This window comes from Aulonocara sp. 'chitande type north' Nkhata Bay, linkage group LG5, assembly GCF_057382095.1.
Source record: "Aulonocara sp. 'chitande type north' Nkhata Bay isolate Kocher_YH1m ecotype deep benthic linkage group LG5, A_spYH_male_GT1.1, whole genome shotgun sequence".
In the NCBI taxonomy this organism is placed as follows: domain Eukaryota; kingdom Metazoa; phylum Chordata; class Actinopteri; order Cichliformes; family Cichlidae; genus Aulonocara; species Aulonocara sp. 'chitande type north' Nkhata Bay.
Window position 1 is genome coordinate 15,381,933 of NC_141348.1, and position 21,914 is coordinate 15,403,846.

The 21,914-nt window shown below is 41.9% G+C and overlaps 1 protein-coding gene across 1 annotated transcript; it reads right to left on the bottom strand.

The window, feature by feature from the left end:
- Positions 1–195: 195 nt before the first annotated feature.
- On the bottom strand, positions 196–21,178 carry LOC147330042 (dysbindin). The gene is made up of 4 exons (XM_086291586.1): positions 20,898–21,178; positions 1,184–1,336; positions 950–1,093; positions 196–875 (listed from the first exon to the last, which is right to left on the bottom strand). The coding sequence occupies exons 1-4, from the start codon at positions 20,938–20,940 to the stop codon at positions 619–621; spliced, it is 597 nt and encodes a 198-aa protein (XP_086147712.1). The 5' UTR covers positions 20,941–21,178; the 3' UTR covers positions 196–618.
- Positions 21,179–21,914: the final 736 nt, after the last annotated feature.

A 21,914-nucleotide genomic window follows, 5' to 3' on the forward strand; every position in this document is an offset into this window, starting at 1 on the left:
TATTTGTAGGCACAACATTCCTCTGAAAATGTTCTATTACAAGGACTGGACTGAAAATGGGTGAAAAAAAAATAAATGAATAAACCAAAGAACAACAAAAAAAAGAATATGAGTGGTGGCTCGAGACTTTTGCACAAAATGTTAGGCCCAGGAAGCGAAACAACCAGACGGAAGCACTGTTTGATACTTAGTTACAAGCACACAAAAGGTTTTTTTCTCTCTTCCTTTATTGTTAAAACTTTTAATTTGTTGTGAGAGGACAAAGTTTTGACTTCAATACCAGAACTTTAAAAAACATTACCAAATGAACACAGGTCATACTTTATCCAAATATTTTTGTTTCAGTTATTGCTTTACTTCCCTGCTTTGTGTTAATACTGTACAAATTTAATCAGCCATCTGTGAGGTTAAAAAGAAAAGTCTCCATCTTTACAGTTAATAGTCCCAGCAACCCTAAGCTTAACTGATCAAACAGGAAGGTTGTAAATAGTGATCAAAGATAGTTATATGGAAGAAAGACCCAAACGTCTGTTTCAATAACTCAAGTCAAAGTCCGCTCTTCACTCAGGTGTTAACATCTGTGTTGCAGGCAGAGATCTACTAAGGAGAGGGTGTAATCTATGAAGACGAAGTTGAATTCGGACTTTTCCCCTCCTCTGTCTTTGCGGACATGGCTCTGCGCTTGACTGTATTGGTGTGCGTTTCCTCGCTGTCTGACCCAACAACAGGAGTGTCTTCCCCGTTGACATTCATGGTCTGGCTGTCAGAGGAAGAATTTGAAGATGTGGAGGACATGCGGGACTTGGCGTCAAGACTTTCAAGGACATGTCGAAACAGTCCATTACTGATTGCTTCCTCATTGTGGTTGTTATTTCCTAGGACGTCAGAGAAAAACACTGTTAGCGATGCAGCTGTGCCGCTGTGCATTTATTAAGGTTCTGTTCTTTACCTGGCAGCGGGGAAGTCAGCATTCCTTCTTCTCCTACGGAACTGAAAAAGACATCCAAACCCTCCTGGTCAGAGATGTCAATCGGCTCCATTTGATCCAACAAGTCCACATTCACCTCCATAGACGAGATGCTGCCAATAGGAGCTGCAGTAAGAAGAGAAACAACAGTATGAAAATGCTATTGTGCATTTATATGGCACATTTTCATGCATAAACACCAACAGTTCAACTCACGTCTTCTGTAATCTTTGATACAAAGGTGTGCCGAGGAAAGGTAGACGTCCACATCGTGCTGGAAGACCTCCTCAAAGAAACGCTGTCTCTCTCTCAGCTTGAGCTGCTGTGCTGCGTCCACATCTGGGAGCCGCTGACTGCGCTCGCTCTCCGCTGGCAATCACAAGAGAAGAAGAGGAACTCAGACACCAGCTCAGCTGAAGTTTTCACCGCATCCCTGGATTTATAGAGCGCTTTTCTACTCTCCCAGAGCATTCAAAGCACTTTATACAACACGCCCATTCATACAATGATACAAACACTATTTCTATGCAGAAGTGCTTTCTATCTAACATTCATACACATTCATACTTCAATGGATGAATCAGAGAGCAACTTGTGGTTAGCATCTTGCCCAAAGATATTTGGCATGCAGACTCAAACCACCAACCTTCCAATTAGTAGACCAGCTCCACCTCCTGAGCTACAGCCACCTGTCATTTGGAGGCTGGGCCAGTTGAGGCCTCCACCACAGCAGGGTGGAGTTCACAAACTAGTTCTTTCACTCTGATGGTGCATGTGGTGGTCAGTAAGACCATCTCAAGCTAAGGATTGTTTAGCTTGAGAGCCATTATACATGTACTCAGGGGTCAATGTTGGTAGCCAGTAGGTGGAGACATTAATCCACACGTGAACTGTGAAGCAGAAGGATTTCTGTCTTTCAACTTTCAATAGTTAGATTATCTGTTACAAAGGTACAAGAAACCCCAATGAAAGTAACTATACAATAAAAAACTATACAATTAATCTGTGCTGATTGGAAAGGGAAGAAATTAGCAGAATTTTTCATTACCTCCTGTTTAAGATTTTATGTCTCAGATTACACACCTTAATTCTAAGATTTATTCATGAAAATGAAGAAATTAAGAATGTGAAACTAGTATGAATGTTGTTCATAAGGAAAGAATGATGCAAAATAGATCTCCCATATATAATCTGTATAATGTCTGTAGTTCTGTTTTAAGTTAATGGTGCAAGAACAACACCGGTTTAAGCTTTGTGCTTCACACAGTCACTAAAAGGTGGCAGAGCTGCTATACATGTGGAGAGGCCTGGGATCAAACAGTCAACATACTCTGAGCCAAAGTCCAATACTCAAACATGTCTCATTTGAATAAAGATGTGCTTTTTATATACCATTTTTAGCATGCTAACTGTATCTACTTTAGCAGAAACTTTATTTATGTTCTTTTAGATGAATCGTATATTACAGCCAAATGAAAATCTAAAAGTACAGCAAACTAGATTCTGTTTAAAGCAGTGATTCATATCATTTTATCAGTTTCTGTTATAAAGAAAAAAAAAATCAAAGTGGCAGCCCTACTCTTTGATCAAACTAAGTTTAGAAGCAAGCTGTGGAACATTTGAAATCCTTTATCAACTTTATTAACTTGATATTTACTAGTCAAATGTAAGCAGAAGCCCTTAAGTAGCTTCAGTTTATCATCATAGCCCACCAACCTGATGTAATGTTAAAGTGATTGCTACTATAGCTATCTATTTCTGTATAAAGATCTATATCTCTCTATATATAGAGTTTTTAGTTTTTTTAGTATGTAATATATCTAAAGCTGTCAGGAGGAGGAGGGGCGAAAACCCTGGAAGGAAGGAAGGAAGGAAGGAAGGAAGGAAGGAAGGAAACAAGGAAGAAAGAAAGGAAGGAATAGTGTAAGTATCAGAACGCATGACTTCGAAGGAAAAAATATATTAGACAAAAAAAAAAAAAAAAAAAAAAAAAGCTGAAATGAGCGTGTAGAGGCGTGTAGATATCTTGGTTGTGTCTAAGTAATCGATCACTATATACTATACTATATACACTATATACTGTAACAGAAAAACAGACCAAAAATGTTCGATGCTTAGTAAAGACTCTGGATTCGTGATTCCTTGTAAGCTTTTACTGTGTAGCTGAGCAGACGTCACATCCAAGCAGCTTGACTCCAGGGGTGGAGACCTGGTGCTGTGTTAGACATTTTTTACTGTGTGGATGCGCAGTGCGCTATTCACTTAGAACCGGTATTGGAAACCCCCATTATTCAACAACACTAGTCAGATATTCTACAAACAAAACAAAACAAAAAAAATGCAGAGGCAATTAAGATGAAAGTCATTTAGCATTTCTAAACACCAGGAAAGAGCTGGATGAGACGATGGACACCGGTCACATGTTTGGATGCTAAATAAGCATTTGGAGCCAACAGAAGACTGAGGGGAACATTTCACCTGGCCACAGATACTTATGAGATTGTTACTCCTTTTCCTCCTACTAGACTCAGAGAGAAAAGATGAAAGCATGTGTTCTACGTGTCATCACTTACTCTCAGCGTGCATACAGTAGTATGTTGTAATCATTAGAGCAGTGTCTGAATTTTGAGGAGCTCTTACAACTTGCAGGCAGGGGATTGAGCTAATTGGATGAGGCTTTCAAGCCATGTCCAAACTGGAAGTAATGTGAAGATTAGCTGGTCTTTGTTGAGATCAGCAGTCACAGCAGCTCTATAATTACACAGGCAAGTGATGGAGAACAGAAAGACAATGTTCTCAGGATGTTTACCAGGAAAAGGGGTAAAAAAAAAAAAATTTAAAAAAAATCTTTCTCTGGCAATGTGAGGAGACTATCTTTGCCAAAAATGTCCTCATTATGAACTATAAAGACTTGTTGCATAATCACTTTAAATCCCCAAACTGCAGCACAAGCCTAAAAGCAGCAACAGGTTGCCTTCTTTGGAGTGCTGTCTCAGCGCAGTGCCCCCCATGAGTCACATCTGTGGTGGCAGAACGACACGAGCCTGTCACTGCAGCTCATCTCTGGCCCTCTTTGATAGAGTCCCTCCTGGGTACAGTGGCCGGGCTTGGCTTTGGGATCAGACAGGCAGACAGCTTTGGAAAACAGGAAGAAGACCATTCAAACCGCAGAGTGATGCTGACAGCACCTACGGTGTGTGGGTGTAGACACAGAACCCAGAAATAAAGAAAGGACTCTCCACAGCCTGAAAAAATTTCTAAACAAACTGGCAACAGAAAGCTAACAACATTAGCACAGGTGTTTGGAACGAGCATTCATCTCATTTTTACTTTTACATCAAGAGATCAGTTACATTTTTATGCCTTATTAATGTTTTTCAGAAGGTGAGAATTTGTTCAAACATCCAAAACCCCACTGACCAAGAGCCTGACGTGAGAAGGAGAACCCAATGATGATCATTTCCTTAAACTTTGGAAAGTTCATCCAGGGCCAGTAAACAATAATGATCATTCTGGTGATCTGCAACCCTGAATTGGACAGGTGAAAAAGAATGTATGGGCATTATTTTTATTATTATAGTTAGTACAGCTGGTACAGACACAACACCTCTTTCCTGAAGCTTTCAAAACTTTTTTTTTTCACATCGGCGCATCAGTCACTCTTGCAGCGTTTTGCCTTTCCAGCATTTCTGTCTTCATAGAGACGTTTGAGGTCGTGGGTCTGTGATGCTCTCTTCGCACTGCACTGTTGCACAATCAGGAATGCCTTTGTCCTCAGAGCCTTAAGGAAAGCAAAGGGAGCTGAGCTGACGAAGCAAGATGTCTGTCACAATTAGGCACTGCTTGTCTGATATGTGTGTGTGTAAAAAGAGACCCTTATTTAATGTGACCGGCTGAGGACATCATGTGGGATGAAACACTTGATTTGTGCTGGCTGAACGATAATGAGAGCTTACAGAAAATAAACAGCATCTTTGGAGGCTGGGACAAAATTTCACTTTCCATGACAGGCAACAGGTTTAAGCAAACTGCCTATCCTGGAGGTTTTTTTCCTACTCTGTTAAGCACTGATTGATCACAGCATTGATTGTTTCTACTTAAAGGCTGAGGCACATGGAGAGCTAAAGGTTAGCTACAGATGTATATCCCCACATTGATTTTGCTTCACTCCTCCTGGTTCTTTTTCCTGCTGGGTAACCTTGATCAGTGGGCTTCGGTAGCCGCAGATGACCTAGTGACCTCTGCAAATACTCACACAGGGAAATCCTCGAAAGAATACCATGGCCATGGTGTCCAGGTTACATATCAAGTCTAATTCATCAATTCATTCACAAGCCAAAGTATTTAGTTTCATATGCGGGAGGAAATAATTATTTGTTCTCTAATTTTTATGGTAGTTTTATTTTAATGGAGAGAGACAGAATATCAACATAAACATTTAGGGGGGAAAAAGAGAAACAAACCAAAACACATTATATAACAGCTATAAATTAATTTGCATGTCATCGAGTGAAATATGTATTAGAGCCACACCCTTTATAGAAACTCTCCAAATTCTTTCAGTTTCTTGGCTGCAGAAACTGAAAGAAAGCTTCAGCTCCCTCCACAGATTCTCTACAGGACTGAGGTTTGAAGACTGGCTAGACCACTACATGACTTTAATGTGATTCGTCTTTAGCAATTGTTGGCTTGGTGGATCACTGTCATGCTGAAAGACCCATCTTCAGTGTTCTAGCTGAGAGAAAGAGCTTCTCATCCAAGATTTTATAGCAGGTGGCTGCATCCATCGGCCCCTCAATACAATGAAGTTGTCTTGTACCCTTATTAGAAAAACAGCCCCAGAGCATAATGTTCCCACCTCTACTCTGCATTTCTCTTCATGCAAACACAGCAAGTCGAGATCATTAACAAGCTCCTCCTGTAGTTTTGATCCACCACCTTCCTCATGAATATGATCACCCTGTGTGGTAAGATCTTGCATAGATCGCCAGACCAAGTATGCTTGATGGTGATTTTAGATTCCTTCAATTTCCAAATGATCCAAATGATGAAGAAACGTACAAATTCAGTACGGGATCAATTAATTACTTCTCCCTCTGTACCACAATATGTTTGAAGTTCCTGCTGCTGAATGAGGCAACATGCATTAAACTGTCATTTATTTCCTTTTCTCATCCTTCGGTGGCATTTCTGATTTTTTTCTGCCTATTTTGATCTCTTCTTTGCTCCTTCCTCCTATCTTACTGTATGGCTTTTTTAAAATCCTGTTCTATCTCAATTTCTTTCTTTAAGCCATACTATTACTTTAAGAATTCGGTTCAGTTTTCCTTTCTCCATCGTTGTCCAGTATACCATTCTTTCTGTTTCTCTCCTCATGTCTCTCCCCTCTGTCCTTCCAGTCACCCCCCTCCTTCCTTCCTGTCAGTGCCCTGGGACTTGAGGAAGAAAAGGTCATAGACCAGGGCTCAAGACCAGCTGGGCATGCAGAATGACTGGAACAGACAGAAGGATGAAGAAAGAGGGAGCGTGCTGGACATGTCCGTGTACTGCTCTGGCTTCCCACATAAACACAAACTCAGATCCTCCGCTCAGGCGGCAGTGGGAGAAAGAGTCCATTCAAATTCAGACAAAAGCAGCAATGTAAGAGAATGGGGCGGGCCTGTACTCCTTAGACATGATTCCACTTACAGGAAATCACTTTAGAAATTAGGCTAATTCATCTTATAAAGCCAATGAAAAACTGTCATCAGAAAGCTAGGAAAAAAAGATGCAACTGTAAGGACTCAAGTACCTGCATAAAGTTTTGTTAGACTTCCGAGGAAAAAAATGTGTTATTATATCCTAATGAAGCAGACTCAACAAAACACATCCAGAGTATGCTCTACTTTGTTCTACTCGACAAACTGAACAAAACAGGGCACTATGCGAGTGCATAAATGCATAAAGAAAAAAGAAAATCGGGTCAATCTTTGTATCTATTTAGCATCTGCATGCCACGTGCCTCGTTCCCCTGTGATGTTCTCAAGGACAGGACTTTGTAATGGCAGTTTACTGCACAAATAGTAGAGGCAACACATTGATCTGGAGGCTAAATGAAGGGATAGGAGGGTTCGCTGTCGCCTGGAGGCTGCCATTAGCCCATCACTGTTCTAAATGAAAATGTGAGCTCACAGGCAGGGGAAGGTCAGAGCAGAGCAGAGCAGAGGAAACAGGCCTCCCGAGACAATCCAGTTGTAGGAGCAGCACGAGCTACAACTTTTCAGTAAACAGCAGCTAAACAGAAAGCAGGAGAGAACCACATTTTCCTCTTCTGCTTTGATTATAGAGCAGTTTGCCAAACACTTGGATTGATTCCATTCAGCCAAGCCGAGGCTTTTTTTCTGAGAAGCGTTTTCCTTTTACAAACAGCTTGTAATATTGCCATTTAAATGGCTCTAGCGGTGGTACCTACCCTCAGCCCTCTGGCTCCTTAAATGAAAGTAGCAGACTGCAGTAGAAAAGCAAAAGAATTCAAATAACAGCTCTTGGCTCCGTTTCTGCCTCCCTCAAACACACTGTGCAATTGTAGTTTATCTACAAACGAGAGGGGTGACGACCATGTACTTCTAAACCGTGGGACAGATGTGAGGTAACACTTGTTTGGTCTGAGGCAACACTTAAAGACTGGCTGCCTTTTCCACCCAGACACACTTTAGCTTATCAGAGGAGAGAGATTTTATTTCACATGGACCGGTTCCCGACTGCGACAAGAGAGAAAGAGCGAGGGAGCAGAAGCAGAGGATGTAAACACATAAAGAAGGCAGAAAGCGAGAGGGAGAAAAGGTCAGGGAGGCTGAAAGGCTAAAACTGAGAAGTGGGCTGTCTAAAGAAAAATGTGTTATATGATGGAAAGGGGTAGATAAAAGTAAGTTAAAGCAAGAGTTCGGTTTGTAGAGATGAAGAGACACAGGAAGTAATAGCTGGGCTCATTAGTTGTTATTTTTACTGATAGTCTCTTCCGACAGAGCAGTAATCTTAACAGCATCAGTGGGTTGTTCACAGTGCAGAGCTGGTCATTAGTGGATCAGTGTCTGTGGTAATTAATGGTGACTCAGTGGCTGGCTACAGGTAGATTTACCCTAACAGTGAGAGCAGTGAAGCAGTCTGAAATTACAACACAAGTATACAACTAACATTAAAAACATCTCGTTGTGCTTCTTCTTATCCTGATCAGAGCATACTGGTGGTCCCAGCAAAGTGTGAATCGCTGCGGTTTATGAAAACATTGCACTTTCCTTCCAAAAGTGCCTTGAACTGAAGTGGAACAACAACCAAAATGGAGAACAACAACACGGAGGCTGTGCAGTGTCTGCTTTACCTCTCAAATTATTTTGGGTTTTTCACACGGTTTTCTTTTTCCTCCTACAAGAAAGTGACATTTATTAGACTCCAGATGCAAGAGCAGTGAATTATTTATAAGTGTTGTTGATGTGTGTTTGCATGTCTGCTGGGTGCATGAGTGTGTCTTCATCCCAGGACAAAACAGTGTCCAGCACCATCCACCAACAATGACATCAGTGTTAACCCTCTCCTTCCTTCCCCTTTTTTGTAAACCCACAATAGGACTGTTTGTAGGTCAGTGCCCTGACCCACTGCCCTCCATACGTCCACCAGCAGACTGCCGCGAGTTCTGATCGACACAATGGGCTTCAGCGGATGACAAAGTACTGATGTACCCAGAACATTTACAAATCCTCTTATTCAAAATCACTCTTGATGAACAACACAGTGTTCAATTACTTAACCCAACCAGTCAATAATGCACAAATCTCTGTTGAGTGCAGCGGCAAATTACACGGTCTTACACTGAAGTAAACAGTATTAATGAGTTTGTTCCGCTTGTTAGAGGCAAAGTGTATGTAGAGTGACTGTCAACAGCCTGAATCAGGGCACGGCAACATAGCTGAGCTCAGAAAACAGACACTTTTTAAAAATCTGATAATTAAATCTGTAGGCACGCTCTGAAATATTTTGGGTACATCATCATCGTCATCCTGAACTCTTTTTCTGTCTTTATTAAAACATTGAGCGACGCTTCTTCTTTCAGTCACCTTAACACTACTCTCTTTTCTTCTTGTAAAGTCTCACCGCCTCTCCTCATTTTTGTGAGGAAGGTTTGAAGCAATTTTCATCTCAGCCGGGAGAATTGTAAGAATGTTTGGTTAAACCAAACAGTCTCTCAGACACGGCTCGTCTGTTTGTTGAGACTCAGACAGGGTGGCCTGCAGTTTCTGTATAAACTATGAAAAAAGTCAGTGCGGCGTTATCTTGATGTACTGAGCACCAACTGCTGTACGGATCCAATCATTGCCTTTTTTGCACACTTGTTAAAGAATTCATGCAAGTTTTCTCACTATTTTAGTATTTAAGCTTTAACCCTTTGCAGACAAAAGCTGCACAAAAGGCATTCACGCAAGTGCTGATTTACATCATGTAGACTTTTGGCTCCTTTATCTGGAGCCTGGAAAGGAAACAGCTTTGGAGAGATTTCCTGGTCTACTGCACTTCAACCAAGCCGTGGGTGACATCTCCCACCAGCTTTGGGAAATCTTACCCAGGACATGGGAAGAACCAGACACTCATCTCACAGAAGTGATAGCCTGAAAACCACTGCCGTCCAGAACCACTGACACTGACTGAGGGCGCATGTTGGGAGCCAAATATTTTTTAAATAGGTCTCATCTGTCGTTACATAGTATTATTTAAGAAATGGCACTTGAAGAGCTGAAAGCGATATCACACTTGAGGTCTTCTGTTGTCCTTACTGTCAGCACCGCTCTGATTATCTTTGGCATGAGGCCGAACACCAACACTGACAGCTATACTGATGCTCACTAATGCCAATAATTAATCAGCAAATCACATGACAGAAAGTCAAAGCATTTAGGCGTACGGACATGGTCAGGAGGATCTGCTCAAGTTTAAGCAACAGACTGGGAAGAAAAGATGATTCAAGCTACTTTGAATATGGTTACGAGATATACGAGATGGGCTTGTCTGACTGCTTCAAAAACGGCTGGGATTTTACAGAGCATATTCCAAAAAGGAAAAATAATCGTTAGAACTGACGCTGTCTGATGGCAATTTTGTGGTTTGGTGGAATGGGAGAAACACGTCACAGAGGTGTCGTCCTATTGTGCCTTGTCTTTTTATATATCAATGACTAAGTCCAATATTCACAGTGTTTTTGCTCTGTATTTGGAGTCCACCACCATATTTTAGTGATTAACACACACTTAACACGTGAAAGATCCCGTGTTTGAGACCAGGAGGAGGTACAAATCCCCGGGGGAGGGGGGGTTTGCATCGGAAACACCATCTGGTGTAAAAAGCTGCCAAATCAAAACATGTGGCTCCATCGGCCCCTTGTGAATAGAAAAGAAAAGCAGCAATTTGGAATCCACCACCTATCGGAGGAAACATCTCATTCTTCAGATGCTAAAATCTTAGCTGACATCCAGTAGCAAATGTTGTCATTTGAGGCAGCGCAGTTAGCAAACAGTCAGTGTTTAAAGCAAGGATAAGGACTGAGCGATTCATTTATTTTATGCTGTGGTTCTTAATTTGTGGATTAAACAGTCAATAGAATGTCAGGAAACTACAAAAACATGGCCATTACACAGTAAACCATTAGGGAAATTCAAACTCAGTTTTGTGTTCAATCTCTCAGTCTGGTATGGTAACCAGTCTGGTTTGGCAAACAGGAACAAACTGAACAGGAGTGTCAGACCGGCCGGAAAAAAATCACTGGTCGACAACAAACTTCGTTAGATAAGCTGTATCATCATGCCATCTTAAGGAAAGCTCAGTCTTTGTTGCTGACCGAAAACACCCCCTTTGTTTTTTAACTAATGTCCTCAGGATGACATCAGGATGCCTCTCGCTAGCAAAAAGGTGCACAAAGGATCAAGTGTGCCAAAAGCAATTAGCACTGTATACTGAATAATCTGATGCTGTAATGTTTTCTATAGTTGTACATCAGCTTTATATATGGATATGTAAGAATGTGGGCTGTGTGACCAGGAGATATTTTATTTTGTATTCTTATGATCACAGTTATAATTAGAAGTATCAATCATTAATCATTTACCATTGTGGAATCTGATGACAGTATAATCTTTGTTTTATATCTATGGTAATCTGAGTAAAGATTAATGTATGCAGGTTATCATCATTGTAATCAAGTCTCAAATGGTATCCACAGCATTGTATTCACCGTCCATAACTGGAGGGTCTAGCAGGACCTTGTTCTAATTCATTTGCAGGCCTACATCAGAACATGCACATAGAGAGTTATGTAAACACGCACGTTCACCCTTATTTACACAGGGAGGTCATGTCAGGACATTCTCTAGTTGGACACACAGGCTCACCGAACTGCACAACATGACATGTCACACACTTGGTTTTTCTCTAAAGTATCATCTGATGTTTGTATAAGGAGAACTTTGGACTATGGGGAGACTGTTATTATTTCCAGTAAGGTCTAACTGTGTAATGTTATATAAGGATGGGGAACGGTCCACTCTTTTGGAGATCTGTGGCTGTACGCTTGTCTTCCCATGCTTCTGTCTTAGAAGCATGTAATAAAATCACTATGTTTGTCACCTACACGGACTCGGCTGTTTTTCCTTCTTACCCAAACTGAACCAGACGTAACAACTTGGTGCCGAAACTCCGGTTGGGGGAGAGGGGAGCTTGCAGCTATCGTGTGGGTGACAAACAGGGGCGGAGGCCAGCAGCCTATCTGAGTGACGCCAGGCGACATAAGAAAAGGTGAGTGCCACCTGTTGATTTTTATCCAAAGGCGCTATATTGGAAGTTAAAACTAAATTTAATTAAATAATATTCACTCAGTATGGGCTTCTGGCGTTGGTCCATGGTGATCTTGGGGTAATTAGTGTTAAAGGTAGGGAATAGTGAACTGAGTAAATGTATTGCTGTTTATTTTGAGAGTGAATTTTGAGTTAAGAAGTTATGTGTTTAAGTTAATACGGTTTAAGGTGTGTGGAAACAAATAGATACGGTTTAAGAGGTTAAATGTGGGTTGACTGGGAATGCCAGCCAGTCAATCGGTAGTGTAGGGCATTTGGTTTTAATTGGGTAGCAAAAACGCGGTTTTGGGCTTCAGATAATTAAACGGGGGGGCTGAGAGCTCACCGTGAGGCTTTTAAAACAAGTATATTTATTTAGGACTGGAGACGCGGTCTCCTAGGAATGCAGTTCGTCCAGCAGGTGGCACTGACCCCTAATCGCGGACGCGTGGTTAGGTTTTAGCCCGGAGTTGGCCTTCCGCGGGGATTCGGACTCCCGTCAAAAAAGGCTAGACAATCAATGGGTGATTGTCTTATACTGCATTTTTTGATCGACAGGGTCGCGGACCCGGCCGTGACCTTTTAACGTGGCTGCCTTGTGAGTTTTAAGTATAGCTGAAGGCGTGGGTTTGATACTAGCGCCAGAGGTGGAGCTCCTTTCCAGCTGCGGGAAACGGTTATAAATTAAGTAGAATTCAGTAATGTGACCGTTTTCAAGGCGGCGTACTTGAAACGTTAATTGACCAGCAAGGGCGCGGCCCTGGGCTATAGATGCTTATAAATCAGTCTAAAGTATAGGAACACCGCTAGAGAAATAAACGAGATAAGTGGTTCTGGCATGCGGTGTGTTTATACGGGCCCGTGTGTATATTGTATATAAATTACCCGTGTGTGTGTGTGCATTTAAAAGTGTAAATTGTATAAACTGTCTTGTGTTGTTGAATTTCTTCTGTGTGGATCCAGAGTGTGAAAAAACGATTTGATTTGAGAACTTTGTGTGATTGCTGGGAGATTTTTTAGTTGGGTCGTATTTCTTCTCTACCTGGAAAAGGCAGAGATCTGTGCTTTATTTGATGTTGTGTAAATAAAGCTTTTAAAAGTTGGTTGAGTCTCTCGTATAAGGAGGGAAAACGGTGCATGGTAGAGTGTCTGGATTATTTTTCTATGTGAAAACTTTGTAGTTGTTAGGGATGTGAATGTGAGAGTGAATTTTCGCTGGCTTTGCGTGCTTAAAACTGTTGCAGTAGACGTTTGTGAAGTTTTGTTGTGAAAGGACGATTAGAGTGTGTGTGTGTGTGTAGGTGTGTCTGTGAGAGAAAGACAAGGTGGGGGCCGAGTGCTGTGTGTGTGTGACTTTCTGCATGACAGAAGAGGAAGGAGAAGTAGGTCAGTTGATTTTCTGTGAAATAATAATAGTCAAGAAAAAGGGAAAACAATAAAGTGTGGAAGTGTGAGTGAGATATTGTCTCTGACTGGGGAAGCAGTGAGAGTAGAGGTCACCTTATTCCCCTGCTGGACACAAGAGAGAACAGGATTTGGAGTGTTGTGGAGGAAAATGATTAGTAATAACATCAAGCAGTTTTTGTGTTTGCAGTCAAGAACATATGAAATTTTTACTTGTGGGGTTTAAAGTTAGTAAAGAGTTAAATCAACCCTCCTCAAGAGTTCAATAATTTAGGCAGTTATGTTTATACGAATACTAAATGTATGTTTAGTGTCCTCATACAGGTGTTTTTTCTTAACCTGGAAACCTGAGTACGGCAGCAGAAGACAGGCCAAGCTTTGGCTAAAAATTCACGGCTGGACACCAGAGTTGTCCCCACCCCTCCTGGAAAACAAAAAGAAAAAAAAAAAGAGAGAATGTAGTTTTAGGCAGGTTTTTCTCGCTGAACTGCTCTGGGTGCTGTGTCCCTGAATCTCACCAGTGTTAACCTCTGGCGGAAGACATGGAGAAAAGGAAAAGATGTTCCTGGTAAATGACTGAAACAAATAAAACCACACACAACCAGAGACAGGTATGAGAAGTGTGAGGAACAGACACATGTGCATGTTAGAGGAATGCCCCATTTGAGAAAAAGTTAAATTAACCCATACACTGCATTTCGTTGCCCTGTACCTGTGCATGTGCAATGACAATAAAGTTGAATTCTATTCTATTTTATTCTATATACAGACGCACCCATACATGCAATGAAGAAACAGCTTACATACATGTGCACGTACATGCAAGATTAAAGTAGCGACACTTAACATACACCTGTTTTTAAATGATATAGTTTATACACTACTGACAAAAGACTCTCTGGGTTGCAGGACGACAACTTAACGTTAAAAGACAAAGACACTGGTCTGATGATTAAGTGAGGATACGACAAATTTAGTGGTTAAAGTGGGATATGTTTTTGTTGAGTGTTTAAGACAAAGGACTACTGAATGGTAGAAAATTCCTTTTTAGGTTTCTAAACAGGATCTTAAGAATTTTAACACGTACCTGTGTTGTCCTGTCAACTTGGGGGGTTATGAGTTGATTATATGGTGAGAAAAAACAAAAAAAAGGGGGGAAGGGAGATCTCGTTGTTTCTCCCCTCTCGGGATAACACAGCCAACACAGCACAGCCAACACAACATCATTTTCCTGTTCGCCTGTTTTGTTTTGTTTTTGTTTTTTCTGAAAGCCGAAGCTGACCTGGACTCCTACCCTCCCCTCTACCATCGTTGCCCTCTCCGCGACCATCTTTGACCCTTTGACCCCTGAAGGCCACACCAGCTGGACTCATAACAACAACTTGAGGATGTCAACAGTGCTGCAGAAAACAATCTCATGCAGCGGAGATGGAGAACGCTAAAGCTTCAGCTGACAAAGCTGTGACGAGACGCGCATTAAGCCCGGAGGAAAAGGGAGGGTGAGCAAAAGAATGCTGACCTCTGAGAAGAGCCGAACAGCAGAGCTGCAGAAGGCCGCGGAGCAAAGTAAGGACAACATAAACAGACTCCAATCTGACGTGGAAGGAAAAGACTCTGAGGTTTTTGCCTTCAGTAAGAGCTCAAGGCATCGGAGCAGAAACTGAGCACGGCTCCGGAGGAGCTGGTTGCTAGTTGAACTCATCAGTCAGACGTGGAGTTTCACGTACAGGACTTGAAATCAGGCGGAAGCTTGCTGGAGCAGGAGGTCGTCAGACTTGACGCAAAGCTCCAACAGCAGGAGTAAACCCTGAAAGAGCTACAGAAGCAAAAGGGTCAAGTTACAAGGAGAAGATGCAGGCAGCTGCAACAACGGATGCAAACAGACCCAAAGAGGAGGGCAGGACCCTGGGGCATGCTTCAGGCTGCTGGTTTACCTGAACTACAGAACAGGAAGGTGATGAACACAAACACACAAACACCCACTTCTGCATCCGCCGACTTAGAATGAAGAGAAACACACACATGAACACTTATGCACTCGTTGAGTGAGTGAAAACTGATACACACCCATGCACCAAAATCAAAATGTTGATTTAATTCACTAAGAAGTGACACACAATGCTCCAGCTGCTGCAATGAAGAATGCTTTACTGACAAAGGCTCAATGCTGCACACAACAAAGTCAAATACAGAATCTGTTACAATAATAAGCCCAGAGGGCATTTGTGTGGTCTGGGGAGCAGAGTCCGGAGAGGTTTGGTTATGAAAACGATGCCTGTGCGAGATATCTGGGGCTTAAGGCCTCGACTCAATTGTTTACTGTACACCAAAAAGAAAAGAAAACAGCCTGAGCAGTGGTGCAGAGTGAAAACGATGAATTAACAGTGTGAGTTTTATTTCAGAGCGCCACATCATTGTGATGGAGATTTAATAAAAGGAGGAACACACGGACAAAGAAGAAGAGAAAGGGGGGGGCAGCCCTTGAGCACGATTGCTTGAGGTATTAAAGTTCTGTACTAAATTCTGGTTTCCAGTGTGAGAAAAGTCACGCAGTGCCAGTAGTAGAGCTAGGTTGAGTGATGATTCTTAATTACTGTAAGTAAATCATCGTACACCCGTTCAAGTTTCATGATAACGGGGATCTAGACTTTGTTGAACCCTAGGCAATTTGAACAGGTAAAATTTGAGTGACCAAGTAGCAGTTGAATAAAAGTCATTGAATAAGTGTTGAAATAAACTGGCAGAATTAAGAGAATTAAAACATTTCAAGAGCTCAAATTACTTAATATGGAAACGGTTCTATTTTGTTTCACGAACGCAAAACATATAGGTTTAGGAATAGGAAAAGGTTGAGGTGGTGTTGATTTGACTCTGTGTAGGTTTAGGTGGGTATTTTTATTGATGGGAGGGATATTCAGTGACAAGTCCTAAGACCCGGGCGTTGGTATTTTTGTTTTTGTTATCTTTTATTTTATTTTGTTTTATATTTTGGACAGTGCACTGATTTTTGTTTGTGAATCTTTTCTTTAAGCAGATCTGCACATCGGAAAGCATTACAAGCATTACACGTCGGCGAGAAAATTGTTGTAAGTGAGTTTCTCCGCATTGAAATTGGCTCTGGAGGAAACCACTTATGGGGACAATTAGAAAATGAGAGTCCCTGCCCAAAAAAGGATTCAGCGAGGTAATCCGATCTCAAGTTCTTCTTTTTCTTTTTGAAATGAGCTCATTTTGCTGAGGGCGGAAATCTAAATGCGGCGATGGTTTCCACTATCAGCAAAGAAAGAAAAAATGGATGAATGAATGAATGGATGAAAGACTGGAAATAAAACAAACGGACTGACTGGTAAAAGCTGATAAGACTTGACTACGACTTAAGGTTAACCTCCACCGAGATAGAACAAGAGGGTGGATGAATTTATGTGTGATTCTTTTACAGGAAATGTTTTTATAGCATCTATGGGATGTGGATGGCTGACTACGGTCAATATGCTGCTAATGTTTGCTTTGCTTTGGTGAGAAGGGTGCAGTAGAAAACAGACAAGTGACATGAAAACAAGTAATGATAACAAATAACAAATTTGGGGACAGTTTAACCTAGAGCCCACTAACTGGCCATTAGGGGGCTCTCTCTCTTGGAGTAACATTGCCCAAAGGGTGAATAAAGCAAATTGCGGCAATAATAGTGGTTTAATGATTGGAGAAACCGGAACATGATACTTGTCTGTTGTGCTGAATCTTTTATTACTCTTATGATTTGCAGGTGGTTGTAAATAAGCTGTTTGCTTTAACAGGTTTGCTTTTTAGCTGAATTGCAAAATACAACTAGAACGATTAATTGAGACTAATCGCAACTAACCTGAAACTGAGGAGGTTCTATATAAGGAAGAATTAAAACAGGTATAAAGTGCATTTGATCTTTAATTGCAGGTGTGACCATGAAGATTTTTGGTACAGATTGCAGGTTGTTGCTCATTATTGAAGTGTGCTCATAAAGGCAAAAGCTATATAGGGGGTCTATCATTTGGTTTGTGTTTTAATGATTTAGGTATGGCAAATTAAAGGTTTTTAGACAATTTAGGGGACCAGTGAGAAGCATAATTAGATGATCAGAAACTGAGTACTACACTTAAGTTGGAATTAAGAATGCCCAATTTGTTTGAGGTCTGTTGTTCATTTTTATACACACATTGCAAATGTGCTTATAAGGAGCTGGCACTTAGTCTGTGAAGGTCAAAAGCTTCATCCGACAACGGATCGGATTGATATATTGGAGCTATTGACTTCACGTGCAGAGGGTTAAGTGCATGCACGCTTACACACATAAGCATGGCATAGGATTGGAATAAACAAAGTCAACAACATTAGGTTAGGAGAGCCAGCGCAGGAGAGGTGTTGGCTTTCTGTCTCTTGCAGAGAAGGGAACAGACACCAGACGGGGACACGGAGATATGGGGACCCTTCACAGCAACTGGGGTCAAGTGTCATGGCCTTGGGGCTCCTTGAGAAGATGGATCCCATAACCACAGCGATAACCAGGAAGGGGTTGGCAAAAGCTAGGAACACCAGAGACCAACGAGATCTGTGTAACGACTGAAGCGTGGTCTAACCCCGGAAGTCGAAGAAGAATCCGAGGGCGTTTCTTCACTCCAAGAGGAGGTGGTAAAGGGGCCTGAAGCGTGACAGGCTGAAACTCGAGTCTGAAGCTAAAAAGAACAGCTGGGTTGTGGGAAAATTGGAAAACAACGGAGGTGTTGGGGTTGATAAGTGTCATAACGTGTTTGTTTGGTTTGGAGACAAATCCTGGTGTGAGTTGGGCTGGCAAGCCAGCCCAAAGAGGAGGAATGTGACCAGGAGATATTTTATTTTGTATTCTTATGATCACAGTTATAATTAGAAGTATCAATCATTAATCATTTACCATTGTGGAATCTGATGACAGTATAATCTTTGTTTTATATCTATGGTAATCTGAGTAAAGATTAATGTATGCAGGTTATCATCATTGTAATCAAGTCTCAAATGGTATCCACAGCATTGTATTCACCGTCCATAACTGGAGGGTCTAGCAGGACCTTGTTCTAATTCATTTGCAGGCCTACATCAGAACATGCACATAGAGAGTTATGTAAACACGCACGTTCACCCTTATTTACACAGGGAGGTCATGTCAGGACATTCTCTAGTTGGACACACAGGCTCACCGAACTGCACAACATGACATGTCACACACTTGGTTTTTCTCTAAAGTATCATCTGATGTTTGTATAAGGAGAACTTTGGACTATGGGGAGACTGTTATTATTTCCAGTAAGGTCTAACTGTGTAATGTTATATAAGGATGGGGAACGGTCCACTCTTTTGGAGATCTGTGGCTGTACGCTTGTCTTCCCATGCTTCTGTCTTAGAAGCATGTAATAAAATCACTATGTTTGTCACCTACACGGACTCGGCTGTTTTTCCTTCTTACCCAAACTGAACCAGACGTAACAGCTGATAACTACTAATAACTAGCTTGGCTAATCTAACCAGTGGGCCTGGGGGCTGAACCAAAGCAGTGATGTGAATGTCACCTTCTCTGTGTGATATTTTCTGAGAACCATCTCATACCATAAAAGGCCATCAGATCCACTTTAATTTTCTTTTGGTGTGAATTTGTTTTCTCTCAGTGACAAACTGTTGCTGTTGTTGTGTGAGTGGCTCTGAACCCTGGAGGGATACACAAAATGCTGTTGAGCTGAAAAGTAAGGAGATGGATTTGTTGGAGAACTAATTAACGGCGCTGGTCTGTATCCTCAGGGCTACGGGGCTTACGCTAAATTAATGGGAACCGTTCAGACATCCGTGTTTTGTATAATCACGCGCTAACACTCAAAAACATTCAATTAGCTTAAAGCACCGACATGCCAAGAAGCATTGTTTGCAGCAGAATAATCAGTGTATTCGCAACATGAGAGCTCTTCTCACATTAGTGAGCAATGAGTCTTATTTGAGAATAATAACACGGTATTACGAGTGCCTCGCTTTGTAGCGTCTGAATCTTGAAAAAAGGAAACGCTCTTATTGGTGCATTAGCCTCGATTTATCAGTGCGATCCAGACTTAAGCAATAATTAAACCAAACTCAAGTCAGTTTGGTCCCAGTGACCTACGAGAGCAGCCAGCAGAAAGTTATTATTAAACCCATTTATGTGGACATAGATTCTGAAGTGTGAAATAAGGTGATTCTAGGGCCACGGCTATAAAGTGTGTCAGTGAGTTCTGCTACTACACTGGAATAGACAGAGAGCATTTCCCTATAGACTCACCAGCTGGTCATTATGAAACGCTATCACAGAGATGTGTAAACATGTCCCAATCTCAATTCCATCACTCTAGGCAGGTTAGCATCCCCAGCCATATACGTGATATTCAACAGTGCTCTCATACGTAAACATTTAATTGTAGCTGTCAACAATTTTCTGCATAATAGAGGTTGTTCAGTGTAGTGCCACTTTCCCTTCTAGCTTAGATGCTAAGCTCCATTAGATAGCAGGGCAGCAAAGCAGAGACAGGTGTGCGTACTGTTTGAATCCCTCAGAGAGTAAACAATTAATGAAACACACAGTACATGATAAGGATTTCGTTTTTACTCCTCTAATTTGCTTATTAAAGAGCATCAACCTCCTCCATCTTATCTGGGTCGTGCCCAAGGGGACCGAGCTATGAAACATGGAGTATAGAAACAATTTCCTTTTTCAGCCTCCACATTTCTGTCTGCAGCATGCTCTCAACAGCTGGTCAATCCCTCACTTCACAGCACAACCCACAAAAAAAAAAGAAAAAGAAAAATCAGAATGTGATAAAGCGGGGCCGGGTCAGAGCAACAGATGGGAGACGTCTTCTCTGGAGTTACGGCCCTGATCCTTTTTAGCCTCGTGAAATCACTGATCTCTTTGGGACTAATTCAATTTCGGATCCTATCTGGGTTGGTGTGTCCGTGAAACAAGCTGCAGACTCTGTGGCAGTGAGTCAACTCTGATGAGATCTGCAGGCGCAATCCCATTAGAAATAAGAGATCTTTGTCCGGGGCTGTGTGGTGGCCCCAATCCAAGGCTGCCTCAGTGTGTGTGTGTGTGTGTGTGTTTGTGTGTGGGAATGCATCCCTGTTCTTGTGCATAGAGAGTGCGACCTATTCTTTTGGTATTAGTGGACCATTACTCAGGGTGATGATTCAACATTCCTGACTGATTTTTGGCTGGCACAGCACTTGGACAAGTCACTTCGGACAGCATCACAACAGCAGATACTTAACCCATAGCCAGACCTATCCCACAAGCTTTCCTATTATATCTGACACACACACACACACACACACACACACACAATGGTAAGAGAGCTCTAAATCAATTTATGATGATACTTTAATTTCTTATTTACAAATCTAGATTAAAAGATGGACTTTTAAAGACCTGGCGGCACATCACATAACCAACAAATCTGGGAAAAGCACAAGAGACAAGCAAGCCTACCAAATATGGAGAGGAACCCTTTTTTCTCTCATGCCCTGCATTTTTGTATCTAAAAATAAAAAAAAACGTGTTACTGGAGCAAACCTCTGGTCAAAATATTACCACCTGACCTGAAAGCTGATGTTCTGCAAAGAATAAGAGAATAAATAATAAAAGCACTTACAGGGTAGGCGTTTGTTGTGCAGGTTGGCTGACGAGGAGCTCATGTTAACTGGAAAGTTGTCAGAAACAGGTTGAGGCGCTGAGGATGACGGGTATGCGGTGGCTGGTCAGCCTTGTGACAGTTCAGCACAGAGCCAGGGGAGCATCTCCCACCTCTTCAGTTCTCACTCAGACTGCTCCGAAGTGACTGATGCGGGACTGCTGCCACCCTGCCGCTCACTTCCTCCTTCCTCCCCCAGTGGACTCTGAGAACCACTTGGACGAGATCAAGACAGCGGCTTTGTTAGGACGACCAGCTGACCAATGACAGGGCGGAAGGAGGAGCTGGCAGAGACGGAGAGAGCGAGCAGGCTTATTGAGAAGCGGGAAGGAGGGATTTTTATGTAACGGAGTGGAAAATACCGAGGAGAGACAGGCTCATGCCTTTTGTTATTTTTGGTCCTCTTACACCCCCTCCCTCCCCCTCGCCTCCTCCCTGTCTGCCTCTTGTTCCCTGTCGCGCTTTTATTTTATTTTATTTATTTATTTAAACCTGACTGCTTCACCTTAAGAGTCAGAGGGAGAGTTACAAAAAGTTCCTTAATAACTGTTTTTATGGACAAATTCAACGCTTTAGAAAGAATATTTTGTTCTCTATCAGTAATACTTTTTAAACTTAATAATGATGATAATTATGAGGATGATAATAATAAAAAGAAGAATGGTGATGATAATAATAATTATAGTTTTCAAGTGGCAAAAAAAGGACAGGTAGCAGTGTGAGAGAAAACCATCACCCAGCACTATGTCTGATCGTTTGTGTGTCCTGAGCACCGTCTAGTGGCCAAGAGGCGTCAGTTCCATGTTCTCTAAGCAGGACTTGCTGATTATACAATATTTGCATGCAGAGGCTTCGAGCAGCATTACATCACTGCCTCCCCCCCCCCCCCCCCCCCCTCTCTCTTTTTTTTCCAAAACACAGCATCGCACTTGAAAGTGGCTTTTAAACAGTGTCTGGTTTCAGATGCAAGCAGGAAAA

Excerpts from the sequence above, each read along its gene's own strand:
- LOC147330042 (XM_086291586.1), bottom strand. The coding sequence starts at position 20,940 with ATGAGCTCCTCGTCAGCCAACCTGCACAACAAACGCCTACCCT. Across the intron at positions 1,337-20,897 it reads GCACAACAAACGCCTACCCT|CGGAGAGCGAGCGCAGTCAG; the intron begins GTAAGTGCTTTT and ends TGTGATTGCCAG. Across the intron at positions 876-949 it reads GCTGACTTCCCCGCTGCCAG|GAAATAACAACCACAATGAG; the intron begins GTAAAGAACAGA and ends CTGACGTCCTAG.